Source organism: Brienomyrus brachyistius, chromosome 4 (assembly GCF_023856365.1).
Source record: "Brienomyrus brachyistius isolate T26 chromosome 4, BBRACH_0.4, whole genome shotgun sequence".
Lineage (NCBI taxonomy): Eukaryota > Metazoa > Chordata > Actinopteri > Osteoglossiformes > Mormyridae > Brienomyrus > Brienomyrus brachyistius.
This window is the reverse complement of record NC_064536.1, coordinates 13,703,512-13,726,217: the sequence shown is the minus strand read 5'-3', so window position 1 is coordinate 13,726,217 and position 22,706 is coordinate 13,703,512. Positions and strand designations below refer to the sequence as shown.

General features: G+C 49.3%; 1 protein-coding gene across 13 annotated transcripts in view; it reads right to left on the bottom strand.

The window, feature by feature from the left end:
* The window catches only part of LOC125739600 (disco-interacting protein 2 homolog C), a 112,303-nt gene that overhangs the window by 17,596 nt on the left and 72,001 nt on the right, over window positions 1-22,706 (bottom strand). For 5 of the 13 annotated variants that reach the window (XM_049009861.1, XM_049009865.1, XM_049009864.1 and 2 more), the window contains 18 exons: window positions 19,201-19,292; window positions 15,816-15,938; window positions 13,446-13,569; window positions 13,072-13,181; window positions 11,289-11,391; window positions 10,526-10,590; window positions 9,830-9,923; window positions 9,476-9,595; window positions 9,069-9,183; window positions 7,874-8,013; window positions 7,515-7,651; window positions 6,885-7,093; window positions 6,522-6,636; window positions 4,470-4,671; window positions 2,345-2,454; window positions 1,018-1,098; window positions 613-736; window positions 104-225 (listed from right to left, as the gene is read on the bottom strand). In XM_049009861.1, coding sequence (XP_048865818.1) covers window positions 104-225; window positions 613-736; window positions 1,018-1,098; window positions 2,345-2,454; window positions 4,470-4,671; window positions 6,522-6,636; window positions 6,885-7,093; window positions 7,515-7,651; window positions 7,874-8,013; window positions 9,069-9,183; window positions 9,476-9,595; window positions 9,830-9,923; window positions 10,526-10,590; window positions 11,289-11,391; window positions 13,072-13,181; window positions 13,446-13,569; window positions 15,816-15,938; window positions 19,201-19,292 — 2,186 coding nt within the window. The remainder of the gene's footprint in view (window positions 1-103; window positions 226-612; window positions 737-1,017; window positions 1,099-2,344; window positions 2,455-4,469; window positions 4,672-6,521; window positions 6,637-6,884; window positions 7,094-7,514; window positions 7,652-7,873; window positions 8,014-9,068; window positions 9,184-9,475; window positions 9,596-9,829; window positions 9,924-10,525; window positions 10,591-11,288; window positions 11,392-13,071; window positions 13,182-13,445; window positions 13,570-15,815; window positions 15,939-19,200; window positions 19,293-22,706) is intronic. The other 8 variants (XM_049009863.1, XM_049009867.1, XM_049009866.1 and 5 more) reach the window with 3 other exon arrangements.

Below are 22,706 nucleotides of genomic sequence, written 5' to 3'. Positions count from 1 at the left end.
TGCGCACGCGCATGCGCAAACACAATCAGAGACATGTGTGCGTTACCACCCCCCCATGCGTTAGCTGAAAGGCCACCCCCCCCCCCACTCTTCCCCACCATACCTCCACAATCATCTTGACGGTGGGCAGGGTGGTGGCGATGTTCTGTGGGTGAGGAGGCCGGACCGTTATGGGCACGCAGCCGCAGTACAGGCAGCCGTAGAAAGCGGCGATCAGGTCGATCCCTGCGGAAACACGGATGCGGGATGCAGACGCAGAGCGCAGACGTTCAGAGAGAACGCCGCTCGCATATCAAAAGGCTTGTCAGGTGGCGGATGAAAGCCCAGAGTCCCGCAGGTAAACCGCCGCTGTTTCTCACGGCGTCACTGAACGCCTTAGGCATAGGGCTATGGAAGTTTGGACGCCATCCCTAGCAGGAGGAAGGATGCTAACTTGGCTTTAGAACATGTGAACCTGCCTGTCAGTCAGTGATATCCCAGAAAAGAGGGAATACAGCCATCACATGCCACACATGTTAATGAACACACGGGCCCTCATGAATAAACGCATACAACTTACATCGTATCACATACAGTAGGCATCAGATAACACAGTGGGCTGGGGGAGCTTACCTGGGGGATAAACCAGTGCTACGTGATCCCCATCCTGCAGGTGGCCTCGCTCGGCCAGCAGGGCGGCGATCTTCTCTGCCCGCTTATGCAGCTGTAGGCAGGTCAGTGAGCTGGCTATCGCACCCTAAACAGGCAGGAGAAATCCAATCAAATTCTAAGTCTGCCGCCTTTCAGGTCTTACATTCAGCCCATCTCCTTAATTAGTAGTTCACTCTCTGAACTGCAGGGACCACCGAATGAAATCTGTTATCGTTTGCATTTAGATCAACAGCACGCAAAATGGTTCCAGCTCTGAAAAAGGATGGAGTTCATTAGGAAACAGAGAAAGACGGTCTTCACTAAATTCCTCTGAGGATCTGGGTTTGGGATACGAAAGCAGGCTGTCATGAAAGAACGAGCTTTTACCCGCGAGTTGAGCAGGGTGTACAGCACATGGTCCGGGGTGGTCTGGGCCCTCCACTGAAGCACCTCTGACAGGAAGAGGAACTATGAGAGACACAGGATGCCAGAATAAGTCTTGTGCTTAAGGGCCCAGCTCAGACTGACTATCCCTAGGAGTCCGACACACAGAGTGGAAGGTAATGTCACCTCCCAGGGAGAAAGCAGGACTGTGACTGGTTCAATTTACTGCCAATCTTACAACAAACTTCGACGTAAGCTTGTGGGAATTTTACCTACACAAAAATATTCTGAGGGCAGGAGGAAAATTATTGTTTCAGAGAGAAAACTAATCAGATTGTAGAGGGGGTGGGTCCAAGCAACTAGAGGAGGCAGGAACAAGACACCTGATTGGTTGGTCCCATCTCCGCTAGCTGCTTGGACCCACCTCATCTACAATCTGATTGGTTCTCTCTGAACCAATCGCTTTTCCTTCTGCACACATTTTTATGTAAATAAAACTCCCAAGAGCTCAACATAAAGCAGTGAAAAACTTTAAAGTGCGTTCTTATAAAAGCATCCTTATAAAATATACATGTAAAGGTAAGTTCTGTATAGAATGTTAATACAAACAGGTACTAATCAAAAGCACAAATGAAGCTTTCCATCCAACTTCAACAGAATTATAAAACGATCACTGAAAAACCGATACATCTACAGCAGATAATTCTGGCTCTCTAGACATTAAATGGGGGAAAAAAACAACTCAAAACACTTTAAAATGTACTTTTAAAAAATGTCCAACAAAGAAAATCACACAGTGGATTAATCAGCAGTCAGAAATCAGGCAGCTTGAGACGGAACCCATCCTAACTCTGTCACACGGAAGGGCTGATTTTCCGATGGGTGAAAGGTGAGGTCTTTCAGCTGTCAAAGCTGGAGATCAGACATGGATGACAGTGAAGGGCCAAAATCACAGATGGGTAGGTGAAGGGGAAGCCCCACGCTGGGGGGATGCTGGGAGTGGATGGACGGTGGCAGGGAAGATGAATGAAGGGCAGATTGAGGTATGGAGGCTTTAGATGGCCTGAGCAGTGAGGGATCAGATGAGTAAAGTGATGAGTTTGATTGGACTGAATAAGTCCCAGGAAAGGAATGTGATTATAGCAAACTGGCAGTAAGTCCTCTTCTCTCTCCTGATGGAAGCCAGAAATGAAGGCACTTCAAAGCCAAAACTGAGAAGATCCAAAAGGATTCTCAAAACATACATATTCACTTCGCATGGTTTGACAATATGAGTGAAAATCAAGCCCCCAGAGGATGGACACACACACACACACACACACACACAAACCTTCCTTGCCTGGTCATTGTCCTCCATCTGGCCCAGGTCGCGGCCACTGGCTTGGGCGATTCGCTTCCCCGACACCAGGTTCCCAACCATCACGGAGGCTGGTCCAATCTCTGGGAGGACAGGAAATGTCACATGCTGAACTGCGGTCCCCACCATCACAGAGGCAAGTCTGCTATTCAGGTCATGCACACCGGTGACATTACAAATGCAGAACGCAGTCACGCACGCTTAAGAAGCCGCGCACTTGCACAATGTCTGACGGAATAAGCTGTTACCCTAATATTAAGCAAATGAACGTGACTGGACTGTCCTGAGACCGATCTGTCTGTATCCAAGGCAACAGAATAGACAGCCAAGTGAGCCACTGACAGGGCGGCTTTCATCTGATGTGGAGCTTTTGAAACAGACGTCCATAAATAACGGGGCTCGGGGCTTTTTGTAAAAGCCGATATATGCTGAGGCGGACGGCTGAATTTATAGGGCTTCATTACATTCCACGCACGGCACAAGCTCAAAAGCACACAAACAGCCCTTTTAATTAGATCAACAAATCAATGCATCATTTAAAATACCTCTTTTCATTTGAGGGAAGCCATTTATCATCATGTTGCTCTCGCTACAACCCAAGCACTCCTACATACACTGTGTGTTGCATTTGCTTGTCTGTGTGTTCAATAACCTCACACAGAGAACTGAATATACCATAGATAACTGGCAGAAAAGGAAGAACGGGCAGTGAATGCGGGATGTGAAGTATATTAAAGATAATAAAAACCAGTATTCCCACATAGATGTGATTCCTGAGTTAATTCAGCAATTATTATCCCATCATGCTTTGAGTCATGTACAAGCAATATAGAGTCAGTTCCCCATTATATAGTTGCCATGAGTTTTATAGAGGAACAGCTCTGGCAGATGAATGGGTGACAATGGTGGCAGAACTCGGTTTTACAAGGCAAAAATTATGGCCAACATGGAGGCATGGAAGTCCAATAAAAAGATACCATCAGCTAGTAGCAACAATAACTGTCGCACAAATGCTGTCAGTACAATGCCTATGCATTGCTTCAAGATGAAGGGAAAAACAGTAGCAAACTGCTCCAAAATCTGTGCTTCATCAGGAGTCACACACTGGGAGCTTCACAGAGGGGCAGTAGGCTTTATTTGCACTCTGTGACCCCCTTACTCCAAAATGTACTTTTGCAAGTACAGAGGACACGGGCAGTGGTCTACAGAGTGCTGTGAAAAGCCATATGGTCAGATGAGTCACCCGGCGCTGGGCAAGCGGACGGCTGCGTTTGCGGCTCCCACAGCAAGAGAAGCCTTTGGGCTCCAGGGCTGGTCTCGCTCAGTGAAGGTGCAGGAGGCTCTGCTATGGTCTGGGCCTCACTTGACCTATTAGGGGACGCTAAACGCCCCCAAAATACAGAGTCTTTCTGGGCCGTCGCCTCCAACCTGCGCCGAAGCTGTTCTATCCCGACGGGAAGAATGTTCCGGAACACTGTCTCCTCTGACGGAGCACGAGTGGTCAGTGAACGGTTAGGTGGGCATGAAAATGGGCCCGGGCTGCCACCAGATCTCAACCCGGCTGACCCCTTAAGGAAAGGAGGGTCCCGTAATGAGATGACGCCAGAGGATGGTGCTCTACAGGGAGAAAAGCCGTCACGACCCTCTAATGGAGCCCCACATACATGCAGGACCTTAAGATTAATAAAGAATTAGCATTTAGCATGTAAAATGTGTAGAATGTGTTGCAGATTATAGAGCAAGGGTAGGCAACCCTGATCCAGATATGCCAGTATCCAGCGAGTCTTCTATCGTACCAGAGGAGTTACTATATGCCTGAGATCAGCTGTGGTTCATCAGAGACCAGGTAGGATGGAAAACATGGATACCGGCACTCCAGGATCAGGGTTGCCAACCCCTGTCTTAGAGAATTTGAAGTGGCAGTGAAGTAGCGATACAAAATAACTTTTGTATATGCTGTGTTGAATGCGAGTTCTATGCACTCTTTTATAGGTAATGATTTTACATGCTAAATGCTAAATTATAATTAATCTTAAGGCGTTATCGTCACCATTGTCGGAATTTGACCTTACGAAGTTGAGAAGACGCAGAGACACACCTGGCTGCTTCTGACGGGGTTTGGGTAGATTGGAAACGCAGGTGTGGGGGCACATAAGCACGTTGCAGGGGTGCAGGGAGCCCTCCAGAAACTGCTGCTTGGTCTCCGACAGGTGGATGCCCCCCAGTGGCGTTTTGGGCAGGGTGTTGGATGGTACCAGAGCCAGGCAGTAGACCCCCACTTGGTGGATCCCGTCAATTGCCTATGACGACACCAAAGAAGTAGTTACTCTCCACTGAATAGCGTCATAACCTGAGGATTCATTGTGAAATTGGCTGGACTGGCCTGGATAATAAAGCAGGTCATTACCTCTAACCTCTTAGAAAGGCTCTAAAAGCTAGAATCAGCTATAGGGACTGAGACTCTTCATTACGCTAAGTGCCAGTAAAAGCAGAGATGAAAAGTCCAGGTCCAGAAAGTACAAACCCAGACCAAGGTTTTGTTTCAACCAACCCATTAAGAATAAAGAGTCACATGAAACTCAACTGGCTGGTTGAGACAAAACCTTGGTCTGGATTTGTATTTTCTGGGCCTGGACTTTTCATCTCTGATAAAAACCCATTCCAAAGGGTATGACCGGGGTCCTAAAAACTGCCTCGGTTTACTCTTCCCACCAAGACATAAAAGTCCTGGAATTTTATTGCGGTTTTGGTTCTGGTCATTATTTGTCTGTGAATCAAGCTTTTCATGCTCGAATTTCCCCAACAGACAGTAGAATATCTGGAAACAAAGTGAGATGTTTTCTATCTTGTAAAATAGCATTCTGCAGTGTTTCCTGATGATAGAAGCTATGCGTGTGTGGAATTCAATTAGGGAATCGAGATCATGCAGCAGCCAGACACTGCAGATTAGAGCTTTTCAGTACAGCTTCAAAAAGAACCAACTGGCTAATTAGCATGTTTGGGGGAATGAAAAAAAAAATCGATACAAGGAAACAACCCTTCGAAAAAGACAGCCCAACCTTTGATCATGGGGTAAATAACTTGAGACCAATGATGTCATGTGACTCTGTGAAAGTACCGCCCCTGCATATCTTAATGGTGTCATGTGACTGAGATTACCGCCCCCGCATATCTTAATGATGTCATGTGACTGTACGACAGTACCGCCCCCGCATATCTTAATGATGTCATGTGACTGTACGACAGTACCGCCCCCGCATATCTTAATGATGTCATGTGACTGTACGACAGTACCGCCCCCGCATATCTTAATGATGTCATGTGACTGTACGACAGTACCGCCCCCGCATATCTTAATGATGTCATGTGACTGTACGACAGTACCGCCCCCGCATATCTTAATGATGTCATGTGACTGTACGACAGTACCGCCCCCGCATATCTTAATGATGTCATGTGACTGTACGAGAGTACCGCCCCCGCATATCTTGATGTCATGTGACTGTATGAGAGTACTGCCCCCTCATATATTAATGATGTCATGTGACTGAGATTACCTCCCCCGCATATCTTAATGATGTCATGTGACTGTACGACAGTACCGCCCCCGCATATCTTAATGAAGTCATGTGACTGTACGAGAGTACCGCCCCCGCATATCTTAATGATGTCATGTGACTGTATGAGAGTACCGCCCCCTCATATATTAATGATGTCATGTGACTGTATGAGAATGCCGCCCCTGCATATCTTAATGATGTCATGTGACTGTATGAGAGTAACGCCCCTGCATATCTTAATGATGTCATGTGACTGTATGAGACTACCGCCCCCGCATATCTTAATGATGTCATGTGACTGTATGAGAGTACCGCCCCCGCATATCTTAATGATGTCATGTGACTGTATGAGAGTACCGCCCCCGCATATCTTAATGATGTCATGTGACTGTATGAAAGTACCGCCCCCGCATATCTTAATGATGTCATGTGACTGTATGAGAGTACCGCCCCCGCATATCTTAATGATGTCATGTGACTGTATGAGAGTACCGCCCCCGCATATCTTAATGATGTCATGTGACTGTATGAGAGTACCACCCCGCATATCTTAATGATGTCATGTGACTAAGAGTACCGCCCCCGCGTACCTGCAGCACGCGACTCATCCACTGGAAGCTGTCCTCCTCGGTGGAGTCCGGCCTCTGCTCAGCTACAACCACAATGCGCTCGTCATGCAGCACAGTGATGGAGAACACAGCGATCCTGGGGGGGGGGGGCAGAACGAAGGGGAGGGCTGAATCTGTGGTCTGGAGGCCAGGACGGCTGGAGCCACACCAAGCATGACATTCAATCTTGATGTGTAGTGCTTACATCATTTCCTGCTATGATAAATGTAAGGGGCCCTTATTTTTTTAGTACCTCCTTTTCCGATACTGCCAGAGACCCACAGTGGATTATTCCAAACCCCTGGACTATACCAAACATGTCCAGACCCCCGTGATGTCACCCACCTCCCCCGGTAGACGAACTTCATGGGCTCCACTGCCAGCGCCGTGGCCACGATGTCGTCGGCATTGTGCCTCCGCCCAGCCACCACCATCAGACCGTCCATCTTGCCCGCAATGAAGGCCAGACCTCCGGGGCCGACAAACCCCAGCAGGCCGGTCCGGGTAAAGGGATATTCACTGATGGGGGCCCCGGAACTGCTCATGGGGAAGACCTGCCATGACCCAACACACATCGGAGCGGACACACTTTTTACGTGCACTATACAGTACAATGTCAGTTTCAGTCATCTGAAACCCTAGAGGAAAAGCTAGTGATTGAAAGAGAGAGAAAACTGACTAAGCGCTTACTACTTCCAGCCCCTGACCAGCAGACATTTTAAAATTTTAACTAAATAAGATTTTATCTAGCGATGTACAATTCAGAAAACAGGGTTAGACTGTCTCCGCAGTAATGGGGATCAAGGGCCTCGCTCAATGTCCAACTGCAACACTGCTCTGCTGACCTTGGGATCTGAACCAGTGACCTTCCGATCACAGACACAGTGTCCTATTCCGCCAAGCTGCACACTGATAATGGTGGACACGGGCAGATGGAAGAGAGACTCGCAGCGTCGGGCTGGGGTGAGCCCTCACCTCAAAGGTGTTCTTGGTCATGCCCGAGAGGCCGTAGTAGGACGTCCCCGTGGCGATGGAGCACACGCACACCTCCCCGATCTCGTCCGTCTTGCACAGCTGAGGCACCCCGTCCGGCTTCACCACGCACATGAGCGCTGTGGGCAAGATGCCAGCGTTCTTCTAGAATGTTCTATGTCAGACCACATTCGGCAGGCGGAGCTCGGAAGCCACCACCTTTAATGTCACAGCCTAAAACATCAGGCGCATTGTTGGGGCGGCTACGGCTGAGGTGTGGCACTTAACGACAGCTGCATGGGGCGTGTCACATGTCTGCTCGCACCCGGCACCCTAGACCGATTCAGAGTACAGCGACACACCTCCTGGCATGACTGTGCCCACATCCTGCACAGTCAGCACGGACAGCTTCTCCTCAGTGTCGACACGGATCACGCCATAGCTCAGGCCATGCATGGAGAGGACGCCTCTTCCCGGGGGCAGATTGCAGTCATCTGTGGGTCTGCCCCGAGAGGACAACAAAAGAGAAACAAACAGGAAAAACCAGCCAATCAGGAACGACCAATATCACATTTTCCTGGATCCCTGGGGACCTCTGGTGAAATGTAGGTCAGGAATTATACACATAAACAAAGTAATAAAAAAGAAAGAAAAACAAAATACACTAAGGGCGCTTTTACCTGGGCGGAGATGGCTGAACCACCCGTAAAGAGCAGGTGGAGGAATTTAGTAATCAAGAACACCGCCAAGTTCACTGACATTCAGTCTCCAATGCTAGTTGAATTTCATTCATCTTAATACCGAGCTTCATTCAGCGAAGTACTTAAAATCACACGCAGGAAAGAAAAAAAAAACTGACAGGGAACAATTAGTGTTAGAGGAAGACGGTCAAAAGCAATTAATTTCGACGAAATCTTAATAGTCGGTTACACGGCTGGGTTGCGCAACACAAAGCAGATGTTTAAAAACAGCTCGGGAAAAAAAAAAAACGCAAAAAAGTTAATGACCCCGCATTTTGCACTGTAGCGAACGTCCTCCCACCGCTGCCTCGGGGATAATTCATCGGCTGTCAGGTCACGCATCAGGAGCGTCACGCTACGCTCCTGTCAGAATGCGTCAGCTGGATCTCAACCTACTACACTCATTTGCCAGATACTAACACATACATTATGCTAATGCAATGTCACAGTATTTACTTAATATATGGTATCATATTAAAAGAAGGTCTTTATCATTAGAAACATCAGTAGTAAAATAATAGTAAAATCCATTCATCCATCCATCCATCCATCCATCCATCCATCCATCCATCCATCCATCCATTCATTCATTCATCCATCCAAGGAAGCAGAGGGTGTTTGGGGGGGCACTCATTGAAATACTTTAACAGTCGCACACTAAATGCAATTTAAATATCATCGGTATCAAAATGAGAGAGTTCCATTAATTATTAAAAGACAATTTCGAAGTATAGACACTCAGGAGCTCGACAGCTGGGATCTATACAGATACTGGAGAAGAAGGTGCTGGTGGGGCGATGGCCTCTAGGGGGCGTACCTTCGGATGGCTACAGTGAGGGCCTCGGGAGAGCTGGCGCACGGACAGATGACCTCAGCGCGAAGGCCTTTGCTCTGGAAGACGTTGAGAAACGCATCGCAGGACGAGATGGACCCTGGGATGAAGACCAGGTAGATATCATGAAGGTATCCCAAGACAAAGGTCACAAGGTCACATTCATAACTAAATGCTTTTTATCACAAGCTTCCTGGTGCAACCAGCAGTAAACTGTGCATGATATGTTATTGTACTTGGAGATGGAAAGACTTTAGAAATCAAAGGAACACAAAGTCAATCGTGCCTATGTGTACAGAAGCAGGCACCCCATGGAGCATGGAGCTTCAGGAGGAGCGAGTCAAATCACGAGTCAAACCGCAAGTCTAAAGAGAAAAGGGAGACAGGCTTACAGGGGTTGGAGCCGTCGGCCACCAGGAGCATGCGCAGCGAGCTGAGGTCGATGTCCCGCTGGTCGCGGTGGGCAACCAAGGCCCAGTGCATGTCCCGAGACTTGACACATGCCACTTTCGCTGGGGGGTGAGGAGCAGAGAGAGAGAGAGAGAGAGAGAGAGAGAGAGAGAGAGAGAGAGAGAGAGAGAGAGAGAGAGATGATAAATAGCACGGCTAAATGACAGCATTATTTGCAATGATGATGTTCAATATGGATAAATAAATCAAGAAGGTAAAAAAAAAGAGTGGTGGCCAACGGGGAAAAAACGATTTCTGACAAAAAAAAAAATCTTACATCAAAAAAACTCTGTTACCTTTGTACTGGCACACCTTCTGTATCCATGACAACGGGTTGACCTTCATCAGGGAGTAGGGGATGCTGATGACGTGCATCATGTTCATCACGCTCTGGTGGAGACAGGGATGGTGGGGGTGAAAGGCCAAAAAGCAAGGCTCCGTTCACAAGCAGAACATCGCAGACATCAGACGAAAAAGATCCCCCGCATTCTGCACCGGCAAACACTGGCTTCCACGGCTTTAAGCGCAGTTTAATGCAGTGAGGAGGACACAAGTGCCCGGGCAGGTCAGCTGTGTGTGTCATGCAGTGGTAGCCTGTACAGTGACAGGCTATAACCCAGACGACGAGAGGAGAGTGAACGACACATCCTCCATTATGGGGGGGGTGAGGAAGACACTGCATGGGACACGTGGATCACAGGGGGCTTGGAAGACAAAGCACCCGTCCCAGACTAACAAGTGCCACTTCATTTCCCCTTAAGCGAGGTAAATGAACACAACAGTCTGAGATATGGGGATCTGCAAAATATTTGGTTACACGGACCAGACAGTTTGACCTTCTCCCTTTTAAACTTTAAAGTTTTACACAAAACGAGCACTTTGAGGTAACCGAGACGGACTTGAACTTCAACCTTTATTTGGAAGTAAAGGCTGTAAATCGGTACAGCCGCAGCAGGAGGACCTGAAGGAGAGCGGGAGGGGGGGGCTCTTACCGTGAGAATGCCGTGCCACAGGCCGACGTCCTTCTTAAAGTCCAATACATTCACAATGGTCTCAGCTGGAAGGGACACGCAGAGATAGGTCAGCGGGGAGGACGGAACACGAGCATCACCCCATTGCCATGGTAACAGCCCTCCTGGGATGAGGGTTTCCAAGGGATGGATGGGGAGGAGGGAGTGCCATAGCGTTTCCCTTCACTGAGAGTCACACTCACAAAGCCGGGTGACTTGGAGTCCCACCCGAGTATGACTCAGCCTACAGTCTAACTCCAAAACTTAAATTTGGATGCTATTTATTATTATTTATGCTGTTGCTTACAAAGCCTTTACAGTTCTGGTAATATACCGAGCACCTGCAGCTCCACTGAGATTTTAACCGCCGTCCTTCTCTGAACATGCCCTCATAAGGCAAGCGTCCCGTAAGCAGAACAAGGGGGCACCGCGATTCGGGACAATGATTTACCAACTGAGTGCTCGAGTCCCGAGAGGGATACTGCAGTATTACACCTTGACCTCCGTACTTAACCTGCTCTGCTGAAGTGCACAGCTCTATAAGCAGGTAAAACGGAATGTAACAGCATTATGCAGAACTAATGAAACTCTATTATAAACTCTTAAGGACTGTAGACAATGACCCTTGAATTACAGGGATTAATAGAGGTAGAATGCAACTAGCGCCCCCTACAGGGCTGGTGTTTTCATAGCATGGTGTGTTATATATCTATGTGGGTTAATACATTCAAATGCATGGACCTACCTTCAGCATAGCAGCAGGATTGCGTTAACCCCTGGCAGTGTGTCAGCATCGCGATCCGCATCACAGTCACCCCCAGCACACTGCCGTCCTTGCACGTCTTGTACTGTCCCATGAGACGGATGGAGCAGAGTTGAGCCGGACCAGGCCAGGAGAACATACGTTAGTGGCAGAGGTACTCTCTGCTGCCCAGACAGATAGAGAGCCGGGATACTTATGCAACCTGGAGAGCGACTTGTGCATTTGCGTTAATCCATCCATCCATTTTCCAAACCGCTTATCCTACTGGGTCGCGGGGGGGCATTCGCGTTAATAAAAAAGCCAAAACGTCTGGCTAACAAATTGTTTTGTTTTTTTTTTGTTAAATTGTCTCCTTCATAAAAATTTTATGGATCAGCAGTCAACCTCACGTAAAATGAACAAACCATTAAGGTACCTGCATGGTTCAGGAGCTAAGAATCGATCGAGGCATTGCTTAGCAAAAAAGGCACTTTAAGTACCTTATGTTAAGCTGCACGAAAGACCGAACGACTGAGTTTGGAAATGCCACAGATTGTTGGGTAAGCGTCTAAATTAAGGCTCTGATAAAAGCTCGTTAACTGAAAGCGAAAAAGGACAAAGCAGCACGTAGAAGAGGTTTCAAGAAGCAGGACGGAGAAGCAGAATCCAGCATCTAAACAGTTCAATGATTATAACCAATGGAAATGGCCCCGGCAAAGACAGGGACTGCAGACATGCTCCTGTACACACCGTCTTTACAAGAGCCACAGAACAAACGGAGATGGATGCTAAAGAATAGAACAATAAGAGAGCCAGCCAGCAGCTGTTAAACCATAAAACACAACGGTGTGTTATTCCGGGGGCAGGATCACACAGCCTTCCGTAGAAGCCAGGGGGAGTCCAAACTCTGGGAACGCGTCGATCTTCCCCGGCTGTCAGGGACGAGGAGTAACGAGAGGAAGACGATGGGCCGATAAACGCACGTCAGCGGGTGTCGAGGCGCTGTCACGCCTCCACACCTCTCGGGCCCACGCAGCGACCCGGTTTGCTGTCGCACGGGCTGGCTCTCGATCTGCCTCTGACACCGACGTGTGCGGTGAGTGGTGAAAAAAAGAAAAACAGCAGGCCGGCCTGCCGTAAACCCGAACGCCCCCCAGAAACTGGCGCTTTGGATGTAAAATTAGACTTCAAAGGCGTTTAAGGTTTACGGATATCAAAGCTGACAGGAAGTAGATGCTTGTTTTCCTTTGAGGTGGCGTCTGAAGACCCGTATCACGACGTTGACGGTAAATGAAGTCGAAAACCCGCGGATTGCAATCGCACTCAGCAGTCTAACGCAGTAGCATTCTTAATTCGGTCTCTTAAAAACATTCGCCATGTTTGGTTCGTTCCTCCTTATTACCCTGGGTGTTTAAGTGACGCAAACGGCGTCCGTATCCTCGCAAAAAGATTACAGTGTGGCCTGCGGCCGTCCAGATAACGAACCAGCCGGTGATTGAACCTCATTTGGGTGCCGTGCCTGTTTAATACGTCAAACCAGAGACGGGGAAAAACACACAAACAGCACATGCAGGGCACCAGCATGTGTCTTAACATCTCGGGGGGCTCCATCAAATGCGTTTTATTTCAGCTTTGGCGATACCATCTCCTCTCCTTCTTAAAACAGCTTCTATTTCGAATCGAAGTGTAATGGTTTCACTTCCGTCGAAGGGGGATCTATTCGTTTTTTAATCTCACTTCTGAGGTTAGATTTCAGCCCGTCGTCTTGTAAGCGCAGCGGTGTTACCTCGATGTAGGCGGTGTCGTTGTTGGCGTCCTTAATGTGGGGGTACCAATCCCGGGGGGGCTTGGACAGGTGCTTGGACTCCGTGACGAACCACAGCAGCTTGGGCCACCCTGGGGGGAGGGGGGGGGGGATGAGAACAGGGAGAGTCAGGGAAGGGGGCGAGCGCGTGATCGCGAGTGCATGTGCGTGGGCAAGGCCGCTGTGGCAAATGGCCGTATGTTATAAAAGCTGTTCCACCCCCACCAAATCACTCCCCCCCCCCAAGAAATTAATTCCTCCTCTGTGACATGTGCTTTGCGTGGAGCTGGGAAATGCGATGGAGTGTCGCCACGTGACACATTCTCGTTAGGCGCCCGTTAAAGGGCGGAGCTGACCTTTGAACTGAGGTATCTCTCCGGTAGGGCTCTTGGGCAGCCCCTTGTGGCAGGCGTCGCTTGTAAGGGCAACGGTGACCCCACAGCTACCCAGAAGAAAACCGATCTGCTGGCTTCCTGCATCCTGAAACAAGAACATGAGCGGGTAGGAGGGGCCACAATGGGGCTGGGTGTATAGCCATCAGATATGTGGCAGCAGCTTTAGCTATCACATGGGTAGCTTAATTATTCAGGTTGTGGACCAGACCTTATACACGTTTTTGCTACCTGTGGGTCATGTAAAGGTCATACAGGCCGTTACACAAGGGAGGGATTAGGCAGCTTGACGTGAAAACATCCCCCGACTGCTCTTTGTGCAAGTCAACATGTCCCCTCGGTCAACAAGTCCGTCAATAACCCTCTTATCCGCAACAAAAATTGGTAACTAACCTATGCTCATTCAGACCATCTAACTACTCATGTTCATTCCTTTGAAATCCCCTCAGCATATTATAATGGAAAGACAAAGACTTTGGAAAGACTTTGGAAAGTCTAGATCTTAAAGAGAGTCAGAAGGAGAGATAAAGAGAGACAGACAGTGACAGAGGGAGTGATTGGGAGAAACAGACAGTGACAGAGAGAAAGATAGAGGGAGACATGCTGCGACAGAGGGAGCGATAGAGAGAGACAGGCAGTGACAGAGGGAGCGATAGAGAGAGACAGGCAGTGACAGAGGGAGACAGGCAGTGACACAGGGAGCGACAGAGGGAGACAGGCAGTGACACAGGGAGCGATAGACAGGCAGTGACAGAGGGAGCGACAGAGGGAGACAGGCAGTGACAGAGGACAAGAGAGGGAGAGACAGATAGCGGCAGAGGGAGTGATAGGGATAGACAAACAACGACAAAGGGAGCGACAGAGGGAGACAGGCAGCGACAGAGGGAGCGACAGAGGGAGACAGGCAGTGACAGAGGGAGCGACAGAGGGAAACAGACAGCCATACTAAGCCCTGGGCTCCCAGGCTCCATGTTGCTGAGCTCCAGCTCTCTACAGGTTTAATGAGATCAGGGGCAGAACCAAAGCTACCCTGACGGAGGACAGCACAGCCCGACAGGCAGATAAGGAGAGCAGACTCATCTGACAGACAGACACTCGGCACAGACACAACAGGCCCTCAAGGACTGTTCTTAATTATTCTTACACATCTGTAATTACTCCACTCAAAACACTCCAGGACAAAAGCACTGACTCTTTTCGCAGTAATTAGGTTCTTTTTTTTTTTTTTAGCCTTGGATTCGTGGAATCTGCTAAAAGATCGAGAATTTTACGGAGAGAGCATTCCCTTTGCTTCTGAACGGAGGTGGAGAGGGGCCTAACGTCCTGGACGCCAAAGAATGTTCCGGCAGCCTCTAGGTTATTTCACAAAATCTGGGAAAGATTGTCACATTCCGGAACGCCTCTGGGGGAAGGGCGGAGCCCTGAGCGCCACAGACCGCGCTGCTCCTGGGCGTTCTCAGCAAAAGTGCGTCAGGATGAAAAAGATTCTGCGAGATAGCAAGGAAGACTTCCTTCATGCACTTGACACCAGCAGGTATTTTATCTGTAAGCCTGTTCCTCTTTCCTTTTGGAAGAGATACAGTTTCAGCAAGTTTTAATTCAGTTAAGGCACCACTGGGCAAATAATAAGGTGAAAGGCAGTCTTAATTTCCGTAAGTAGCTTTCACACCAGCTTCAAACAAATAGCAAAACCACAGCACAAATGAGTGACCCACAGTTGGGACAAAGGACCTTCTGAAGAGTGAAAAAACAACACAGCTAGTCCCTAAATAGATCGCACCCCTAACATACCTGCTGTGGTTTTCACGCTAAAGAGAGTCATTCTGCGAGAAGGCAGGGACAACAGCGGCCTTAGCTGTCCCCGAGAGTCAACCTGCTCCGCGAGGGGGTGTTTTGGTGGTTTATTCCGGCTCATGGCACCGGCCTCCACTCACATCAGGACATTTCGGCATTAACGAAGAAAGACGACAAAAAGAAAAGAAACCTGCTGTCTAAAAGCATCTCTGACTTATTCGCTCCCAGCGCCGGGGGGGGGGGGGGGGGGGGGGGGGGTGAGGGCACGACCGCACTGAGTACAGGAGCTGAGAGGTCCTCAAACAGAGCTGCATGCACCTATCAAGCAACCCTTTGAACAGGCAACTGGACACTGTCAGGGTCAGGGGTCAAAGGGGGCGTGGCTAATCATAAGACACCACCCTCTCTGGTTTTAGCTATCCTGAGATGCCACAGGCAGAGAAACCCTTTTTGGTTGTTTCTGAACCATCTCCTACCCCTACTCCCCCTTTCCATCCACAATTCCCCTCTGCTGGAGATACACCCTCAAAAGATCCACACCTGGGCTCTTACCTTCCTCGTCAGTGGCACTTCGATGGGCACAGGGACCACCTCAGCCAGCAGGCAGCCGTAGAACGCCACCATAAAGGCGGCTGGGTCATTGTTGGGGAAGACCAGCGCCACCTGTAGGCAGAGCATTAAACACACATTCAGGCATTCAGGAGATTCCCATTAAAGGGGCCCTCGCAGATCATTAAAGGGAAACTGCTATTACAGTAGCTTGATAAGAGGGCTTTTTAATCTGAAATCAGGCCACGGATACCCTATTACCCAATCGCTGTTGTTGGATGCCTTTCATCTGTTTAAACAAGCCCTGGCGTATCCTTCACGGCCGTGTACAAACCGGCGGCCCGTTACATCTCTCAGCAAACGCAACATGCTGGAGATAAGCACCTGCATGGGCCGCACATGATTTGGGCGATGGGGATTATCGGGAATTCCAGCCCTTGAGTGGGACTTTAAAGACGGCGATTAGGTGTACGTGCGTAGCTGAGGTGCCTTGACCCTCGACTGGGAAGCCAGAGCTCGCAGTTTGGAACAGGCTCCACCCTGCAGATAGGGGCTGCCCGCTTATCTGTGCGCTGATCACTGTGATTACCCACTCAGCCGTCCCCCAACCCCTCATCCAGCGCAGGATTCCACCATTTGTTTATATTGTTCTTCCGAAGGATTATTGTGTATTGATGCCACCTCACGCCTCCAGGGACTGTATCCTGCTAATTCTGATTCCACCCACAGCCCAGAAATATGCTCTTATGCCAAGTGATGGCTCGAAATTGCCCATATCGTGTGACTGAGTAAAAGCCTGTGTGGATATGTGTGTTCGTGTGCCCTGCGATGGCCGGGTATCTCATCCAGGGTGTGTCCTGCTGTGTGCTTACTGGGCTAGGCTCCAGGCTCCCCCCGAGACCCAGAAGTGGACAAGCTGGAATAAGGATGGATTTATGTTTCGCAGGAGCTGTTGGGGTTTCGTCCCTGTGATACTTCCTGAAATGTACATTCTTCAGGTCTTGCCACTACCCCCTTTTCAATAAATACAGCCAGAGGCTCAGGATGAATGCCTAAGCTCAGGCTCCGCTAACGCAGGTGGGCCAATCACATCGCAGAAGGAGTGCCTAAGCCCAGGTTCCGCTAACGCAGGTGGGCCAATCACATCGCTGAAGGAGTGCCTATGCCCAGGCTCCGCTGACGCAGGCGGGCCAATCACATCGCAGAAGAAATGCCAAAGCCGGGACTCCACTACTGCAAGTGGGTGGGGGCCATGTTGGCTCAGACACGGCTCAGTTGCATGCAGGAAACCATTACGGTAATATGGGCTAAAGTGCAAGAAACTCCCCCCCCCCCCGTGTCGGATAAACTACTACTACTCTACTTCTTCTAGACCCATGGTGGGTGGGGTCACAATTGTGCTGTCAATCACTGAATTGGAACCAATAGAGCCACTGATGAGAAGTGTACTGGACCAATCATTTACTAGGCAAACCATCCCCTACCCACCATGGACTCCCGAGCACTTATCTTACATCTCTCCTTTAAAGGGGCTTTTTCATGCAACATGCTCTTGGCCTGCAGGTGCTATTTTCACACTCTTTGCCAAAGACTAAGAAACTCCCATTTTGATTACATCTCCAGCCTTTATCTAGAGTTTGGAAAAAAAGGCATGTGATACACAGAATGCAAGGTCAATTTCCATCAACAAAGATTTCAAAACGAAAATATCCCGCCTGTGCTGGTTTTGGGAATCCTTTTGTTGTAGTAACACTTGCTAACCACAGACTACAAAACCATGGCTGACATCCAGGCCAAGACCGGGAGGATTCAGCCAAAACAAAGGCAGGAATCTAAAGTGTACAAGACCACCAGGAAGAATGCGTCTCCGGAGCCCACTAAATAACACTGTGCTCACAAGCCGGAGTCTAAGGAGGCTGTAAGGAATGAACGGAGCTCATATTGACGGGCTCCTGACGGCTTCCGTGTCGAGGGGCTGAGGTCTTCTTTACGTCTACTTATGATGCTTCTGCTTTGGATTACGTTGCATTATGCTTGGAATAGAGTTATGTGCTGTACGTCACCTCGTCTGCTAATTCCATAAATCTTAGTGAACTACCTAAGGAACTACTGAAGGAACAAGTAATGAATGACACAAGTGAAATACTGACCTCATGTTTGTTCATCGTTAATGAATCGCGATGTATGTTTTATTCCAAGGAGCAACTACATTTGTTCATGATTTGTTCATAATCTGTACTTCAGTAGTAACTGTTTTTGTGACCCGTTTAGTAAAGTGTCACCAAATGAATATGCACAAAAGTCCGAATACCACCGAAACAAGAGAAACACTCCAGGTATTAATGAGGATGACGCACTGAAGGCAGGTGCTGCCTCATAGGTGTGAAAATAATCAATCAACATTTCATCAAGTTTAAAGTTGAGGAATGTGGGCCAGCACCAGTTTTGCATTATTTTGACTGGAAGAGTCTCAGTTACAGAGAGGGGGGGGGGGGATTTCTGGGGCAGGTTTGGCAGGAGTTTCAAAGACCATCGAACTCACTGAAGGTTCCACGAGGGACGGTAGCCGACACAGACGACGCACTCGGAAGCCTGATGGCAAGACAACACGAGCTAACAGCAAATTCGACTTCTGCTCCACGTTGAAGGCGGAAATCGTCGCGTTCCTGCCTTGCTTCACGATTCGGGGGGAAAACGGGAGCGGCTCGGAATCAGCGGACCGCAGATGCCAGTCAAAGGCGCTTGCAGGCAGTTCTGGCGAGTACAGCCTGCTGAGAACCTCAGAGAAGGATGACGTGTTGCAGCCGAACTGCATGAATGCCTCACGACTTTTTTGGTCTGCTGAGAATAGGAGGAAAGCCATACGGCTAGGAGAGTCATCCCATGCTCACGCCCTCCTCACGAAGCGGACACACACGGGTGGCTTGGACCTTTGTCTCCCCAGAGTGGAAGTTCTGGAGGCCCTGCTCTTCTCAGGGGTGACCCTTCATGGCTCGATTTGGACCCTCCCACATCCTTACAGGACAAGCTAACGTCAACGGCTGTAACTTAGAAAGATGATGCTTTTCTATCCTGATGGGTGAGGAATCATCCATAATGAAAGTCCCCCCCCCCATCCACAGAAGTCACTATGGTTCCATGACACCAGCATCATGACCTAATTATGGAATTTTCTAGAGAAGAATAAAGCAGAAATTGTTCTGGAGGCATGGTGGCCCATAACCCTTTTAACATACTATCATGGTATCATTTTTGATAGCTACTCCATCATTTTTGCATTAACAGTTAACTAGGTGCAGGCCCCCGGTCCGCACTACCTGCTGTCAGAATGGAGCACCCCCTGCTGGCTGAGTGTGGCCCCAGCACGCTCACTCACCCGATCTCCTGGCCTAAGCATAGGCTCCTGCTTGGTTCCCAGCTTGTGGAGGATGTTGTAGGCTACCTTCATGCTCCGTGTCCACAGTTTTCCTGCAGCAGAAGACACAGTAGAGACAGTGAGCAGCAAGCACTGAAGAAGGATCCGGGTCTCGCCTTAAAAATGTGGAAGGCACAGCAAAGGGGCTTTTCCATGTGAATGGCTGCCGTCGATCCATCCTTAGTCAGCATTCAAAGCACAAATAAATACTTGGATAATTTGTGCATAAACTTCTCACCAGACTGGTGAGGAGACCAAAGGGAAAAAAAAAACCAGGGCAGTGACCGGAGTTAACTTAACAGCTACAAGTGCAGTAAGACGTCAAAAGGCACGGTGATCCCGGCCAGGAGGGAATCAGGCGGAATGACGAGGAACAACACAGGGGCTCAGCGCTCCGCTCGCGTCCCGGCATGTGTGTCATTTGTCCGTCACCAAATCATCCCTATTGTCACTTTGCCCCGCAGGCCAGGGTTTCTGAAACGGTAACCATGACAACCACCTTCCCACAGAACCGCCGATAAACGGCGGACCGCGCTCGCCGCCCGTAGGCGCGACGTCTCCCCTCAGCCGTGAGGGAACATCGGTAACTACCGGAGGCTCGCCGTACAAGCAAATAGGCGCTCTGTCGGCATAAAGGAAAGTGGGCTGTTTGTGCCACGCCACATGACACAATACTGCTCACCGTGACGGCAGTCTAAACACTCAATGGCCAATTTTATGTCAACGGGCATTAAGCACACAATGAAGAGCAGGCCTCTTGCTGTTTGCCGCCCTCTCTCATCCCAGCAGACACAAACAGAAGAAACAGCCAAAACACAAACACATGAGAAGCTGGAGCAGTTTAAGTGTAATTAAAGACAAGATTAATCAATTCTAATATGACATCCATCCATTTTGCAACTGTTTATCCTGGTTAGGGTCACATGGTGGCCTGGAGCCTATCCCTGGTACCAACGGGCACGGGGCTGGGGCACACCATGGATGGGGTGCCATTTATTCACCACGGGCAATATAGAGACACCAATTAGCCTAACTGCATGCCTTTGGACTGTGAATTGAGACTGTAAAACAGGGGGGTGGGGAATTCGAACCCCCAACCTTGGAAGCATGAGGCAACCATGCTACCCCACTGAGCAACCCAATAACTGCTCGGCGATGTGTAATAATCTAAGTCTGTGTCCAAGTCTGCTCACAGAGGGGATGAGTTTCGTGGCTCCCTCTACCCCCTCAAGAACCTCATGACCTCAAAGGCCATGTCACATGACCAAATGATGTCATCTGCCAGCAACATGCTGACAGACCATGTAATGGGATGGATGAAAGCTGGTGGCAGCGGACAGCTGGGGGAGGGGGGGGGGGGGGAATCTGCTTTAAGCTGGCTGTGCAACAAGACACCGAGCTTCCTTTGGTCATTTGGAGCTCGGACTCCACCGCCCGGCACCAGCGCTGACCGCAGTGCAACCTCAGTCACGTCCTTCTCATGAATAGGCTGACAAGGTCTTACTTCCTTCTAAGCAAGTCCTTCCGAACAGTGACCGAATCATCATAAAAGGCTTTTTGTTCAGGAGTGCAAGCTAAAATAAGACACGCGCCTGATTTGTACATCAGTGACTCCCCAGCCAGAATATGTAAATACTAGACAATGCCTTTTACATTGCGGAACCGCAGTAGTGACCGGGGCAGTGGCCCATATCAAAGATCCCATCGGCCAGAGAGACGCAGAAGCCGAAGTGAACAGAACCACCAAAACAGGAGGACGCGTCACATTTACATTTATGTTGCTGCGAGCGCCATGAAATATAACCTGGTGTGAGCCCAGCTTTTATAAAACGCCGTCAGTGGGAGTGCAGATCCCTCCTCCGAAGGTGGAGATGGAGAGGGGAATGAGAGAGAAGGCGTGTGACACCAGAGGCCCTCGGCCCGGGAGCCTGCGGCGGTCGAGCCGCGCCTCAACAGCATTTCACAGTCTGACGAGTAAAATCAATACGCTCCCACCGGCGAACAGAAACGCACTCTCTCATCGTCTGCGGACGTAATGGGCCATTCTCCCTCTGCCGCGGCAGCCATCCTCGCGAAAGTGCACGCGCACTCCGGAGGACAGACGCCAACATCTGCTTTTCCCTGAGCAATAAAAGAAGCAGATAACCGGGGGGGTCACGGAAACCAAATCTCGGGTGCGATCGCATTTCCAGCACGTCGGAGTCCGCGTTTCCAGTTTTTATTGTCGTGTGTTCGGAGGAACGCAGAGAAATTCTTCTGCCACAGATGCAGAGGAGGGGAAAACTGCATGGGGGGGGGGGACAATGGGACAAAAATCTGTGTGATAAAGGACAAAACAGCGATGCAGTTCAAGACAAGACAGTGCAAGACAAAAGAGAGCGATACAGGAACTGGAACGATAAATACGCAGTAAGTAGGTGGGTTCATGGGTGGGGGGAGAAGGATGTGGAAGATGATGAGGAAGAACGTGGAAGGAGGAGATGACGAGAAGCACAGCGGAGACGTACGATGAACGAATTAGAACATGCAAGGTGATGAACTGAATTTTGATTGGGCGCTTGAGGAACATGCGAGTCCCTGACATGCATAAACAGTGGATGCAGCCGCACCCGAAAGGTTACTGCTGCGTGAACAGTTGGGGTGTCATCCTCTGTAAAGACAGGGCTGCTCCTACCAGCTAGCACTATGCTATAATAGCATCACACAGCCGGGGAGTTGATCACATTGCAGACATTCACCTCCATGGTACAGTGGCTGCCTACGGAATTTAAAAAACCATCTTGGAGAGAAAGGTGATGATGCCCATCTGCCCAGCACAGCGTTTGCCAGTCCTGTCCCCGGAGACCCGCAGACAGTCCACACGTTTACTCCCGACCAGGAGCTGGGAGGGAGCAAGAATGTGGATCGTCTGGAAGGGGGCTCGGAGGGAACGAAAACCTGGACTGTCTGCGGGTCCCGGATTGGGAAACATTGTCGTATAATATCTGCAAATGCTATTAATTGAGACCGAGGTCAGAGGAAGCACAGAGGAGACTCAGATGCTGCATCCTTCGGGCTTGTCGGCTCAGGTTCCATAAAACCAAATCTAGCCGATTGAGCTGTCAGTCTTCGCATGGATCCAGGAATAAACAAACACCACAAACAATTATGCCTCTTCGTATTCTGTGTACAGAAACAGAATTATCAGGAATTAGATCTAATTAAGGTTTTTAACATAATAATTGAGAAAGCCGGAATCCAATTATGAGCCATAAATTGTTTGCCTTGTCCATCACTCTGAGACAATCCTCTCCCCCCTAAAAAAACAGGTGATTTTAAGAGCTGCTTGTTAAAGCCACACAATGTGCTTAAATGAAAACCTCGGGAAATCAAACAATGGCACACAGCAGCACTTTCTCACCTCTGGGTACGGAACAGGAACACCCCACTGATTACACGGAACCCAAATCTCTTAGATGACAAGATCA